The 13,822-nt window shown below is 36.5% G+C and overlaps 1 protein-coding gene across 3 annotated transcripts in view; it reads right to left on the bottom strand.

Moving 5' to 3' along the window:
• Window positions 1-13,822, bottom strand: part of WARS2 (tryptophanyl tRNA synthetase 2, mitochondrial) — a 120,256-nt gene that overhangs the window by 38,817 nt on the left and 67,617 nt on the right. The window contains exons 1-3 of one of the 3 annotated variants that reach the window (XM_063664390.1): window positions 13,057-13,191; window positions 7,726-7,979; window positions 212-277 (exon numbers count right to left, since the gene is read on the bottom strand). In XM_063664390.1, coding sequence (XP_063520460.1) covers window positions 212-277; window positions 7,726-7,791 — 132 coding nt within the window. In that variant the 5' untranslated portion in view covers window positions 7,792-7,979; window positions 13,057-13,191. Of the gene's footprint in view, window positions 1-211; window positions 278-7,725; window positions 7,984-13,056; window positions 13,192-13,822 lie in introns of those variants that run through there. The other 2 variants (XM_063664387.1, XM_054454729.2) reach the window with 2 other exon arrangements.

The following is a 13,822-nucleotide window of genomic DNA, read 5'->3' as shown; positions in this document are numbered from 1 at the left end:
CCCAGGCAGCTGTACGACACAGATTGGATCTGCACTTAGGCCTGCTGGCTTGCTAGAAATAAAAGACCATTAACTACGGCGTGGGGATGGAAACCTCTGCTAAACACACACATAGGCATGACCCCCTTCCCACGACGTGTCTCTCTCTCTCTCACTCTCTCTCTCTCTCACACACACACACATACACACACACACACACACACACACCTACCTTTGAGAGGAGAGGGTCTATAAAATTCTCCACATATGGTGAACATATTTTAGGGGAAGCACATGACTAGAGGCCAGTGGGAGAGAAAGAAAAAGAAAATAATGAGAAAAATCTTCAGTAAGTCTGAATTGTTCCAGTCAGACTGCTGAGAAAGAATGCAAAGGATTGGAGATGAAAATTACTGGTAAAAGTCAACATTGTAACATAGCTAAATCCTTTCCCTATTTCAAGCCATTATTAGAGCTTTTTCTGATGTTCAACAATAGCACATAGAAAAATAGCCTTTATAATTTAGCTGTAAGTAATTTGCTTAACACAATGAATATAGCTGAAAAAAGCACATTATAAAATAATATTTTTCTCTAACTCATAATTTCAAAAATTCTTAATTTTACTTGTAAATAATTGTGTGATGGGGAGGTGGGTATAACTACTGTTAACTGGAATTGGCTCCCAAAACATTAAATAAAATTGTTTTCTAAACTCTTATCCTTTCTGTTACATATTTAATGATCGATTAAATGCTTAAATACTTGATAAACCTACCAGTATAAAGGAAATAGCAAAAATCTTTTTAAAAATGTAGATAATCTCTAATTTATCTGTTTTGTAAGTTAAGGACTGATTTATCAAATCTTCTCAAATTTAAACCAGAAGAAATTATTTTGGCTTCAGGTTTGAAGAGTCATTGGTAGAAGTTAATCAGATCATCCAAACACAAAATAAACTGATAATAAAAGGTCTGCAAAACTTAGTGGTGTAGTAGAAGAAACACTGGCCTATTGTACTCTGGGGCTTCATTTTTTAAGGGATTTCTAGCTAAGCTGAGTTTAGATTTTTACCTGAGGGCAGGAGAGAGACGCTGATGTGTTTTTAGTAGAAAGGTGACTGTGGCTGCCTTGTGGGGAATGAACTGCCAAACTGTGTGCCTAGGGCAGGAGTGAAAGAGTAATTTAATTGTTCAGGTGAGAAATAATGAGGGCCTTGAGGTCAGCTCCAACTCCCCACTTCCCCTCTACAAGCATCTCCAGAAGCAGAGAGGTGAGGGCTGGAGAAGGGTGCGTAGGCAGGGGACAGAACAAGGTTCCCACCTAATGAGTACATCTTCCATAAGTGGTGCTTTAGGGGAAAACTGTAAAAGCCCTGGCTTTGCCACCTATGAACTGGGTGACCTTAGGCAGCTAATGAAAAAGTTCTATATGCTGAGTCTTTACTAAGTACCAGGTACTGCTCAAAGATTATTTTAAGTACATTTTCAATTTACTTAATCTCTTCATACCTTAATTTATTCATTAGTGAAAAATAACAGTAATATCTAATTCCTGTGGCTGTTTTCGTGATTAAGAGAGAAGTCATATACATGAAATAGCTTGGTAAACCTAACACATTGTGTTTTTCTTTTTTGAAATAAGGTGTCACTCTGTTGACCAGGCTGGAGTGCAGTGGCATGGTCTCTGCTCACTTCCACCTCTGCCTCCTGGGTTCACCCGATTCTCCTGCCTCAGCCTCCCTCCCAAGTAGCTGGGACCACAGGCATGGCTAATTTTTTAATTTTTTTGTAGAGACAGGGTTTCGCCTCATTACCCAGGCTGATCTGGAGCTCCTGAGCTCAAGGGATCTACCTGCCTCAGCCTCCCAAAGTGCTGGTATTACAGGTGTGAGCCACCATGTCCAGCCAGCCTTACACATTTAAAAATAGTTTTCTGGCCAGGCACAGTGGCTCACACCTGTACTCCCAGCACTTTGGGAGGCTGTGACAAGAGGACTGCTTGAGCCCAGGAGTTTGGGGCTGCAGTGAGCTATCACTCCACCACTGTACCCCAACCTGGGTGACAGAGTGAGATCCTGTCATAAATAAATAAATAAATAAATAAATAAATAAATAAATAAATAAAAGTTTCCTAATAAGCATTTTTTAAATAAATCTTAAAATGATATGATTATTTTCTTTTCAGCCCCCCCTCTATTGGAGACCATACAGATTGATCACCTCACACTTGTTAAAATGACTATTATTAAAAAGATAACAAGCCAGGTGTGGTGGCTCATGCCTATAATCCCAGTGCTTTGGGAGGCTAAGGTGGACAGATCACTTGAGGTCAGGAGTTCAAGACCAGCCTGGCCAACATGGTGAAACCCTGTCTCTACTAAAACTACAAAAATTAGCCGAGCTTGGTGGCAGGCGCCTGTAATCCCAACTACTTGGGAGGCTGAGGCAGGAGAATTGTTTGAACCCGGGAGGCAGAGGTTGCAGTGAGCCAAGATCGTGCCACTGCACTGACAAAGCAAGATTCCGTCTAATAAAAAAAAATCAAAAAACAAAAAACAAAAACAAAAACAAGATAACATGTATTGGCAAAGATGTGGAGAAAAGGGAACCCATGCACACTGTTGGTGAGAAAGTAAGTTAGTACAACCATTATGGAAAACAGTATGGTGGTTCCCCAAAAAAATTAAAAACAGAACTATCATATAAGCCAGCAAGCCCTCTAATGGGTATATATACAAAGGAAAGAAAATCAGTATGTTAAAGACACATCTGTACTCTCATGTTTATTGCAGCACCATTCATAACAGCCAAAATATGGAATCAACGTAAGTGTCTATCAACAGATAAACAGATAAAGAAAATACAGTATATACACACAATGGAATACTATTCAGCCTTGAAAAAGGAAATCCTGTCAGTTATGACAACATGGATGAACCCAGAGGACATTTTGTTAAGTGAAATAAGCCAGGCACAGAAAGACAAATACAGCATAAGCTCACTTATATGTGAAATCTAAAAAATCGAGCTCATAGAAGCACAGTAGAATGGGGCAAGAGGAAATGGGAAGATGTTGGTCAAAGGACACAAAATTTCAGTTAGACGAGAGGAATAAGTTCAAGAGATCTATGGTATAATATGGTGACCATAGTTAATAATAATGTATTGTATACCTGAAAATCAGTTAAAGATAGGTAAGTATGTGAGGTAATATATATGTTATGTAGCTTGATTTAGCCACTTTACAATGTATACATATTTCAAAGCATCATGTTGTACACCATAAATATATGCAATTTTTATTTGTCAATTTAAAATAAAGAAAAAAGAAAAAATTCTTCCTAGCATTGCCTGTTAAAAAGAAGAAAATGAAAAAGAAAAAAAGACAGTTATTGATTATTGATTTTTGTATTACAAAACATAAGTCACCACCATGATGATCTTTCACCTACTAGAACTCTGTAAACAATGGGGTCATGTGGCTACGATAATAACTGTTTCCAGAAGACTAGTTTATTCACTTATACTTCTACTTGAAAATGGTTCTAAGAACCAAAAGCCAATACATGCCGTCATGGCTCTAAGATAAGGCATGAGGAGGACCTTTCCATCATCATCCATGAACAAACTGAAGCATTATGGCCATTCTAAAGAAGCTGATGTCTAATGTTCATTTCCAGGCAATCCATGGGCAGTAGGTAAGCACAGCTTCTACTCAAATTAATGAAAATGGTGATGAGCAACTATGTGGGACAGCAGTTTACAGTCACTAACCATCAGTTAACACAGATTAGTGTAAACAGAAAGCAACTAAAACACTAAGGTTTATTTTTAAGTTCAAAATAATTAACTTCATAGCAAACAAAAGAAAACTTGATCAATACATCAAAGGTGTGAAAAAAAGTAAAAGCATAAAAAATCAAAGTTTTAATTCTTTTTAGGCACAGGACTAACTTTACAGGAAATAAATTAAAATTTGATGAACAAATCAAAAGGCATAAAAAAAAGAGACTTAAGATCCATAATCAAATGTAATATGTGAACTTTGGTAGATCTTCACTCAAACAAGCCTAACATAAAAGTCATTTTAGGGAGAGTCAGTGTAATTTGGGTATTAGATGATAATATGGAATTATCGTTGTTAGGTATCATTACAGTATTATGGTTATGTACGAAAATTTCCTGAATTTATAGTGGCATGCTAAAATATTTAGGAATTGGAATGCCATGATGTGTGGTATCTGCTTTGAAATACTTCAACAAAGAAAATAACATCAACCAGGCACAGTGGCTCATTCCTATAATCCCAACACTTTGGAAGGCCGAGTTGGGAGAATCACTTGAGCCCAGGAGTTTGATACCAGCCTGGACAACGTTGTGAGACCCCGTCTCTCCAAAAAAAAAAAAAAAAAAAAAAAAGCCAGGTGTGGTAGAATACACCTGTAGTTCCAGCTATTACTCAGGAGGCTAAGGTAGGAGGATCCTGAGCCCAGGAGTTCGAAGCTGCAGTGAGCTATGATGACACTACTGCACTCTAGCCTGGGCAACAGAGCAAGACCCTATCTCTATTTCAAAAAAGAAAAGAAAGTAACATCAGTGAGACAAATAACGAAATGTTAACAAGTGATTGGTTACAGTATACTATTCTCTCTATTGTTATAAATTTTTAAAAATATTTTTAAATAAAATTACATTTTTTAAAAAGGGGGAAAGAAAGCCTGATAAAATATCCCATCCATCCATCCATCCATACAGTTGTAGTAAGGTTGGTTACCTGAGTCAAAGGACAAAATGGCTAAGACTAAGTTTATCTTAGGTTACAAAGACACCTGAGGAAATTTTTCATATTGCCTTTGTGAGACAAATTGCATAATGTAGGCAAGATGAGTACCTCCCTTAAATTTTGCTGGCAAACTATCAAAATTCTCCACAATGGAGCTGAAGTGAGGGATGGCAGGAGGTGAATTATAAAACAGCTTTACAACTGCATTAAGGCTATGAGGAGAAGACGGGCACACACCAGTCAAGTCTGTCCCTTCCACTCTCTGACCTAGACCCAATGAGCTCATTAGGTTCCATTTTAAGAGAAGGTCAATTTTGTCCCTCCTTAATGGGGAAGTCTTTACAAAGTCTCCCATATTGTGGGTTACTTCTTCAATTGCTATTTTGAACAACAAAGCACCATATGGAAGAACATATCTCAATTACTGAAAATTTTAGATGCTTATGAAGGTCACTGCTAAAAATCCTTTACAAATTGGAAAAAAATTATAATATGGTAATCGTTCCTGAGAGATTCAGCTCAAAGTGCAAGTATAGGATGTAGTTGTAAATAAGCCTTTAATATTAAAGATCACTTTAAAAAGCAATCTGGCAAGTGGTTGCTTTGTGGAGATTAGACATTCATCTACAAGAAGTATGGAAATAGGTACTTGTGGCTGGGAATACAATTTTTAGAAATAGTATCAGCTAAGGATCAAAAGCCAGCTTGTATTAAAAACAGCTTAGATGAAGTGAAGATGATGTGCTTTGCAAAATGCATTAGGTGACTCAAAAAGTGGCTCTAATGATGAACAGCTCTCCAACATTGGCAATGGATGTGAAGCTCCAGGCACATTCTTTTCAGAAAGAAGGTGAGAGTGCTTTTGAGATAGGATGACCAAGAAGGCGAGAGACCTGGGGACAGCTAGTTTGTAGAAGGCAAGACCTATACAGTAAGGACCTACAGGGTAAGATACAAATGGTACATAATAAATGTCTTTCCAAGTATTTGAAGAGCAGTCGTGTGGAAGCAGAGTTGATTTATTGTGTTTTTTACAGAGCAGAAATTAAATGAATGAATGGAAATTATATGGAGGTAGATATTTGGTCAGTAAAAGCAAGTATTTTATAGTAACTGGATCTGTCCAACACTGAATTTGAAAAGTCATGTGTAAGCAAAGCCTTCCTGACCAACTATAAGGAATGAAGTTGAGGTAAATTACCTTTATGGTCCTTTTAATGATCAGATTCTATTATTTTATCAAGTTATCTACAAACTGGCAACAAAGTTGATAACTGCATTTATTTTTTAAACATACAGTTGGCCCTCTGAATTTGTGTGTTCTGCATCCATGGACTCAACCAAACAGCAGATTGAAAATATTAGGAAAAAACAACTAATAAAAAATAACACCGCCACTACATATACACTATGGAATACTACACAGTCATAACAAGGAATGAAATCATGTCTTTTGCAGCAACATGGAGGCCAACATGAAATACAGGCCATTACCCTAAGTGAAATTATTCAGAAACAGAAAATCAAATACTGCATGTTCTCACTTATAAGTGGGAACTAAACAATAGGTACACATGGACATACAGAGAGAAATAACAGACACTAGAGACTCCAAAAGCCAGGAAGAGGATGTTGGTTGAAAAATCACCTATTGAGTACAGTGTTCACTATTTGGGTGACAGGTACACTAAAAGCTCAGACTTCACCACTACACAACATATCCATATGACAAAACTGCACATACTTTCCTAATCTCTAAAAATTTAAAAAATTAGTATATATATATGAAATCAGTATGTATTTAGGCATCAGAAAATAACAATACCACAATAGAAAAATAATACAAATTAAAAAACAATACAGTATAACAACTATTTGCATAGCATTTATATTGTATTCGGTTATTATAAGTAATGTAGAGATGGTTTAAAGTATATGAGAGAATATGTGTAGGTTATATGCAAATATGATTCCATTTTATATAAGGAACTTGAGCATCTGCAGATTTTGGTAGCTTTGGTGGTCCTGGAACCAACACACTTTGGATGCCAAGGGATCATTATACTCTTTTCGTTTATCACATATTTCTTAACTGTCTGCTCTGTAAGAATCATTACATTAAGTTTTATGTATAACAAAACATATATAAAAATAATGATAGAAATGTACAATCAAGGAAGGTTACATATATGCATGCATGTTAACATGTACCATAGCATGCATAACATACCATTCCCTGGCTGGGCTTTGTCCTAAGGTTAAAGCAGATACACAATGAAGGCATGATCTAGTTAGAATTTTCATCTTTTTCTAGGGTGTATCTTGACTGCCTTGTCTCTAGGCCAGACTATCGGCCTGTGCAAGAATAAACTGATTCATCCATAGTGAAGATATGAGTCAAATATTTTGGCTTTGCTATGAAGCCTTTCTTGGCTTAGACACAAGACACTGGGACTTTGTCTTCCAATTTCCCAACTTGTGCTATCAAATCTTCTCAAAAACTATTATACAAAGAATGAACAATGGGAATTATCCAACAGACCTTCTAAATACAACATTTAATAAAGCAACATTGGAATTACATAAAACTATTGGTCACTAACTTCTATCCTTGATCACAAGGAGATTAGTCAACAACACAAAGTAATCAGTTTGAAAGCAACCCAGCATAGCAAAACAATTCCAGGGCTAGAAGTACTAATGAAACACAACTCTTGGTATATGAAGCATCATAAACTTACTGAATACAGTGGAGGAAAAGCCGAAAAATACTCTTGCAAATAATTATACTTAATGATATAAATACAAGTAAAACATTAAGCTGAAAAAAATCACATTTGAAAAAGTCACCTTCAAACACTTTTTAAAAATCACAAGCAGGGGCTGTATGAACCATTCAACATTTTTTCCTCAAATAATCTACAAATAAGAGTTTTCTCAGTTCTAATCTGAGAAGCTGACCTGAGATTGTTGGAAAAGGATGCTTTTTTCTGGGTTTATGCCGCAGGCAAGAAGAACAGCAGTCATGTCCAGGATGCTCTGCCGAAGGACAGCTGGGTCTTGGGGGACAGTAATGGAGTGGAGGTCAACAATGCTGTATAATACAGAGTCATATTCATCCTGTAACCTCACCCAGCTCTCAATGGCTCCCAGGTAATTGCCCAGGTGGAGGATTCCTGTAGGTTGAATGCCGGAAAATACTCGCTTCTTGCTGTCTTTCTGGAACAAAGGAAAACAAAACAAGCATATTTGCTTTTGAGAAAGAATCCCATGAATCCTATGCCCATGTTATCATAGCTATGGGAGCTAGTTATATTTTTGTAAACTACAATCTGACAGTCATCATCATCCGTTTATTTTGTGCCTACTCTGTAAATCACTATGCTAGGTGCTACTAGGGACAAAAAAAATGATATTAAAAATGTTTTTGCACTCAAACATGTACAAATGCAAAGACATATAAGAAAAGATCTGCGGCCGGGCGTGGTGGCTCATGCCTGTAATCCCAGCACTTAGGGAGGCTGAAGAGGGTGGATCACCTCAGGTCAGGAGTTTGGGACCAGCCTGGCCAACATGGTGAAACCCCGTCCCTACTAAAAATACAAAAATCACCCGGGCATGGTGGTGCACCTTTAATCCCAGCTACTCGGGAGGCTGAGGTAGGAGAATTGCTTGAACCTGGGAGGTGGAGGCTGCAGTGAGCCAAGATTGCACCACTGCACTGTAGCCTAGGCAACAGAGCGAGACCCCGTCTCAAAAACAAAAAAAAAAAAAAAGGAAAAGATCTGCATCCCCAAAAGCATGTGATCTAATTGGAGATAGAGGGTATTGTTTATGAAAAGATAAGTAAAGGTATAACATGGTAACATGATCATGACCAGTTTGGAATGATACAGAATAGGGTTCAGAGAGGAATTCCCAAGAGGAAAAGATAACTGAGGTTTGGTGGTCAACGAGGAAGCCTTCAGACAAAGAATTAAATTTCACTGGAGATTAAAGGGGCCTCAAGGGTTTTTCATGTCATTTAATTTATTTTGCAGTTAAGGAAATGAAGGCCTTAGCATTAGTGCTAAAGGCTACTGCTATTGCCTTAAGATTTTTTTTATATTGTTGGTATTATAACTTGGTGTATGAGATCTTGGGCTAGAAATTAGAAAACATACACTCTATTTCTAATATTACTTCTTAATAAGGTTATTTAAATTTTCTCTGCCTTGGTTTCCTTTTACTTTTAATAAAATCATATTTGGGTTTTCAATTCTTCAAAAGGAAATTTTAATTCTACATGATTATTTAAATTATAAAAAGCATTTTTACCCTGGTCATATTTTCCCTTTGGCTTGTACTTTCTAATACTGAAGTTATAATAGGAAAATGAAAAGAAAAAAATGCAATACAAAGTAAAAAAAAATTGCTATTTTTCCCCTGAATTATTTTATAATACATTCCATAGTGAAAAACCAAAAATGAGTATGTATCAATAAATATGCTGTAACTAAAAGGCCCTGAGAAAACAAAATGCATCATTATCATTTTTAACCACCACCACAACAAAACAATAACAGCAATAATTTACTGAACAACTATGTTGCAAGCATTTATGCCCAGTGCTTTACATATATTAATGCATTTAATCCTTATAATACCTAATATGGTAGGCATATTATTACCTCCAGTTTATAGATGAGAGACATGAGGCTCACAGATTTAACTAGATTGCCCATGGTCACAGAGCTAGTAAGTGGTGGAGCTGAGGTTTCGAGCCAGATATCACTGACTTCAAAGTCCATGTATGTTCTCTCTACTAGCTACTATGCTTTGCTTAGCTACCATCTATTAAGACTTTATTATATTCGTTGTATTAATTTTGCAACTTTTCAGTCAGTTTAAAAATTTGCAAAATAAAAAATTACAGGGACAAAAAAGACCATTATTATACAGGTATCTTAGTGTATTATGAGCCAAGTTTCTCTAGTGTATATATCTAGGAGCAGAATTGCTGAGTCATAAGGTATGTATACGTATCTTCAATTGTAGTACTTCAATATATTGAACTATTCCTAAGTATGTAACATTATACACTTTCTACCAAGTTTCTGTTGTTCCATATCCTCATCAACACTTGGTATTAGCAGTCTTTTTATTTTTAGCTAATCTGATGGAAATGAGGTAGAATCTCATTATGGTTTAATTCTCTTTGATTATTAAAGAAGTTGGGAACTCTTTTTATGATTACTACCTATTTTTACCTCCTCTTCTATGAAGAGCCTATTTAAATTATTTAGCCTGTTTTTCTCAGATTGGATTGTCTTGTATTGATTTCAGAATCTGTACATATTCTAGATGCTAATATTTTGTCAATTACATGTAGGGCAAATAGTCTTATTGTATGGCTGTCTTCTCTTTATATTATCTTTTGATAAAGGTTAAGTACTTAATTTTATGAATCAAATATATAACTTCTGTATCATAGAATAAATTGTATCATAGAAGAAATATCGTATCATAGAAGAAATCTTTCAATACCCTGCAGTTGTGAAGGTGCACGTGTGTCTGTGTGTGTGCATATATGGATATATACATATAGCTAGACACACACACACATACGCATATATAAAATGTGTGTGTGTGTGCACTTTGAAGTTTTATCTTTACTCTTCACATTTAGGTCTCTATCCATCTGGAGTTTTTTGCATATGGTGTGAGGTAAGCATCTAATTTCTTCTTTTTTTCCTATATGAATATCTGATTATTCTAGCACCATTTATTGAAAAGACTGTCTCTTCCCACTGCTTTGAAATGCCATCGTCATCATAAATCAAGGATCCCTCTATGAAGAATCTGGTAAGGGTCTGGTCTTTCAATTCTGACTCATTAGTCTATCTGTCTGTCACTGTGTCAGTATCACATTGCTTTTTGAAAGTATGTCTTGGAACCTGCTAAAGTGAGGCTTTCCACCTTCTTTTTCTTCAAGAGTACTTTATCCATCCTTGGGCCTTTATATGTATCAATACATTTTAGAATCATCTTGTCAAGTCCCAAGAGAAAAAAAAAGCCTGTTCATTTTTTCCTTCTTCTTTTTAGATCAGATTAGAAGCTGCAATTGTTGGTTGGGGTTGCTGACTGGGATCACACTGCATCTATAGATTAGAAGCTGCAATTGTTGGTTGGGGTTGCTGACTGGGATCACACTGCATCTATAGATTGTTTCGGGGAGAAGTGACATCTTTATAATATTGAGTCCTCCAATCCAGGAAGCCACAAGCCATGTTAAGTCTTTTTTATACCTAATGCTAGCTCCTGAGAGCTAATCTACTTTTGATATGTGAGTGCCAAGGCTACTTAAATTTGGCACTTCCTTTTCCCCAAGTATTCTAAATCCTACAAATATAGTCTATTTTCCTCTCAACTCCTAAGATGGTAGCCCTAAAATAGAATGCTACATCATAGTTCCATGGTCCAGAATTGTGCTTGATCCAGGAACTGAGGAGGAAACCCAAATTATCTGTGGCTCTGAGGATATGAAAAATATCCTTCAGGTAATTGAGAACAAATATAATCTTACACTCAAAATCACAAACACACACATAAAAGGCTTTCAAGTGATGAAATCCCCAAATCATAATCTAGAAACAATATTTTTAAAATAATTTCTACTTGAGAATTGAGAGAGAGAGAGAAGTTAGCATAGAATGAGTACCTATTAGTGAGGCTTCCACCAGGACCTAGGGACCTTAACCAGCTCTGGATTCCTGATATGGGAATAAGCAAAGGCATTTTCAGTGCAGTAAGAAATGATTAATGGGCTTTAGGGACTGATTGATGAAGAGAGAAAGCAAAGCAGAAAAACAAACTCTGAAGTTAATAAATGGAAAGGAAAAAAATACCATCCTGAAATACTTGACCTAGGAAGATAAGGGACTGTTTATGGTAATGTAAAGGATTATAAAGACTAGGAATTTTAAGTTGAAAATAATAGGAATATTTTCACATATATTCCTCCATCTTCAAACTCAGAAATTATTCCCCAGGAGAAATGGAGAAAGCAAATTCTTGAGAAAACTAGAAGAGAAAAGCACCAGAGAAGAGACTGTGGGAAAAACGTAATGTGACCAGTGGGAATGGGCTAGAAATGATCTAATACATCTTTTCCATTCTCTAGTTCCTGAGATTCTATACATTAGCACAGAGGGAATGATATTATCAAGCAATGAGACCAACGAGAAGTGTTTTGTTCAATTTTCAAGGCGCTGTTAAAAAAATACAGCCTCTAAATGGGAACTGGATACCTGGTCTTAAAAATATACAGAGAGCGTGCTGCTCTTCTGCGGTGAGTTTATGTTCCCGTCTGTTCCCTCTGCAGGAGTCAGCAGGCGGCCTGACGGCATGGCAGGGAAGGCATGCCAGGTACCATGAAATCATGGGGTTGGAATGTGGAGTTTGGGTGGTGGGAGGATGGGGGTTCTGTGTTCAAAAGCACTAGAGTTAGAAAAGAATGAAAACGAAAGGAGCTTGGGCTTCCCATGGGTTTGGACAGGAGGCAAACCACAAAGAAAACAGCTTCTAGCCTAGCCCACAGGCATTCATTCAAGGGGAAGCCTGGAGCATCAACCTACAATTCTATCACAGTATGCAGAGGATTAAAAAAGAAGCATGTTAGAAAGTATGTCTTCATTTCATTTCAGGCATATTTCCTTGGTAAATGCCACTTCCAGCCTATACATTTATTGGCTCATTTTTATAACAGAACCAGCAGTACCAAATCCCTGGGGAGCTTCAGCTCTGGGATTTGACATATACCAGAAGAGAGGGTGGGTATTCAAATCAAAGGTAGAGCATACTTATCATTTTGACAGACATAGCTGAAACTATTCCTGTTGTAAGGTACTGAGCACATCCAAAATGTGTAATTTCCTTAATTTTCTTACTGTACTCAAAAGCAATTGAAAATTCCCAAGTTATTAATCATGGCAAAAGAATTTTTGTGATTAGGAGAGCTTCTGTCTTTAATTTCAAGTGAATAAGATCCATCAAAAGAAGGTTGCCTACTAGCTTTGAAACTTCAGCTTCAGTACAGTGGTGAGAAACAGACTTCAACTAAAGATTTCAAGACTCTTCTTACAAAGTCCTGCTTGTATCCAGCTGTAACAGCAATTGTTCATTCATCACACTTGTTTTAACTACAGTCAAAGATAAACCACAAACTTGGCTCAATGGCCACACTACGTCTTATTGGTTACATAAATGCCATTTTATCACAGATTGTAATAAAAAAGTATTCAATAACATTACCAGGTAATTGGGATGAAAATCTCTTTCTATAAGTCTATTTATTCTTCTAATTGTATATAAATTTTAAAATATTGTTTAAAGCTGTCACTCCTTAGCTCTGTTAGTGTTTCTCAATTCTATCATTTACATTGCCCTAACTATTTCAATCCTACGTTCCTGAAATTATCTTCAAGATTTTCTTGAAAATGCCTCTATTGGCAATTCAGGATTGAAGAGCTGAAACAAAGAAGACCCGGCGTGACACTGGTGCTCCTCTGAAGGTTTGGCCATGCCTCAGCATTGTTCTGCTATAGTCAGCTCTTTCCTCCGGAAAGCACTGGAGAGTCCAGGTCTGTTAAGAAATGCTCACTCAGCACCAAGAAAAATGGGTTCATTTCTGCTTAGAAATAAAACCAGATGCTCAGACCTAGGAATCAATAAGAGTAAATATTAATTCAGTATAAGAGAAAGAAGGTTCTACATCACCTCCAAATAAGAAAAAATATGTAGGCGAACAATTAAAACTGAAGGAAAAATATTTTTAAAAAGAAAGAAAAAGGAGTGACTAACCAATTAGACTGTGAGCTCCTTAAGGGCATAAATGATAAGCACTTAATATGTATTGTTAGTTCAGTAAAAGAGTTTAAAAGGAATCAACATAATTCTTAAAAATATTCCCCACAGGCTTATTTAAGCCATTTTCAAATTTCAAGAGTTACACATCTGTTTTCCTTACATGCGCTGTACCTACCATCCTTCTATCATGTGATGGAATGCTTTTGCAGAT

Source organism: Pongo pygmaeus, chromosome 1 (genome assembly GCF_028885625.2).
Source record: "Pongo pygmaeus isolate AG05252 chromosome 1, NHGRI_mPonPyg2-v2.0_pri, whole genome shotgun sequence".
Lineage (NCBI taxonomy): Eukaryota > Metazoa > Chordata > Mammalia > Primates > Hominidae > Pongo > Pongo pygmaeus.
This window is presented reverse-complemented; position numbering and strand designations above follow the sequence as displayed.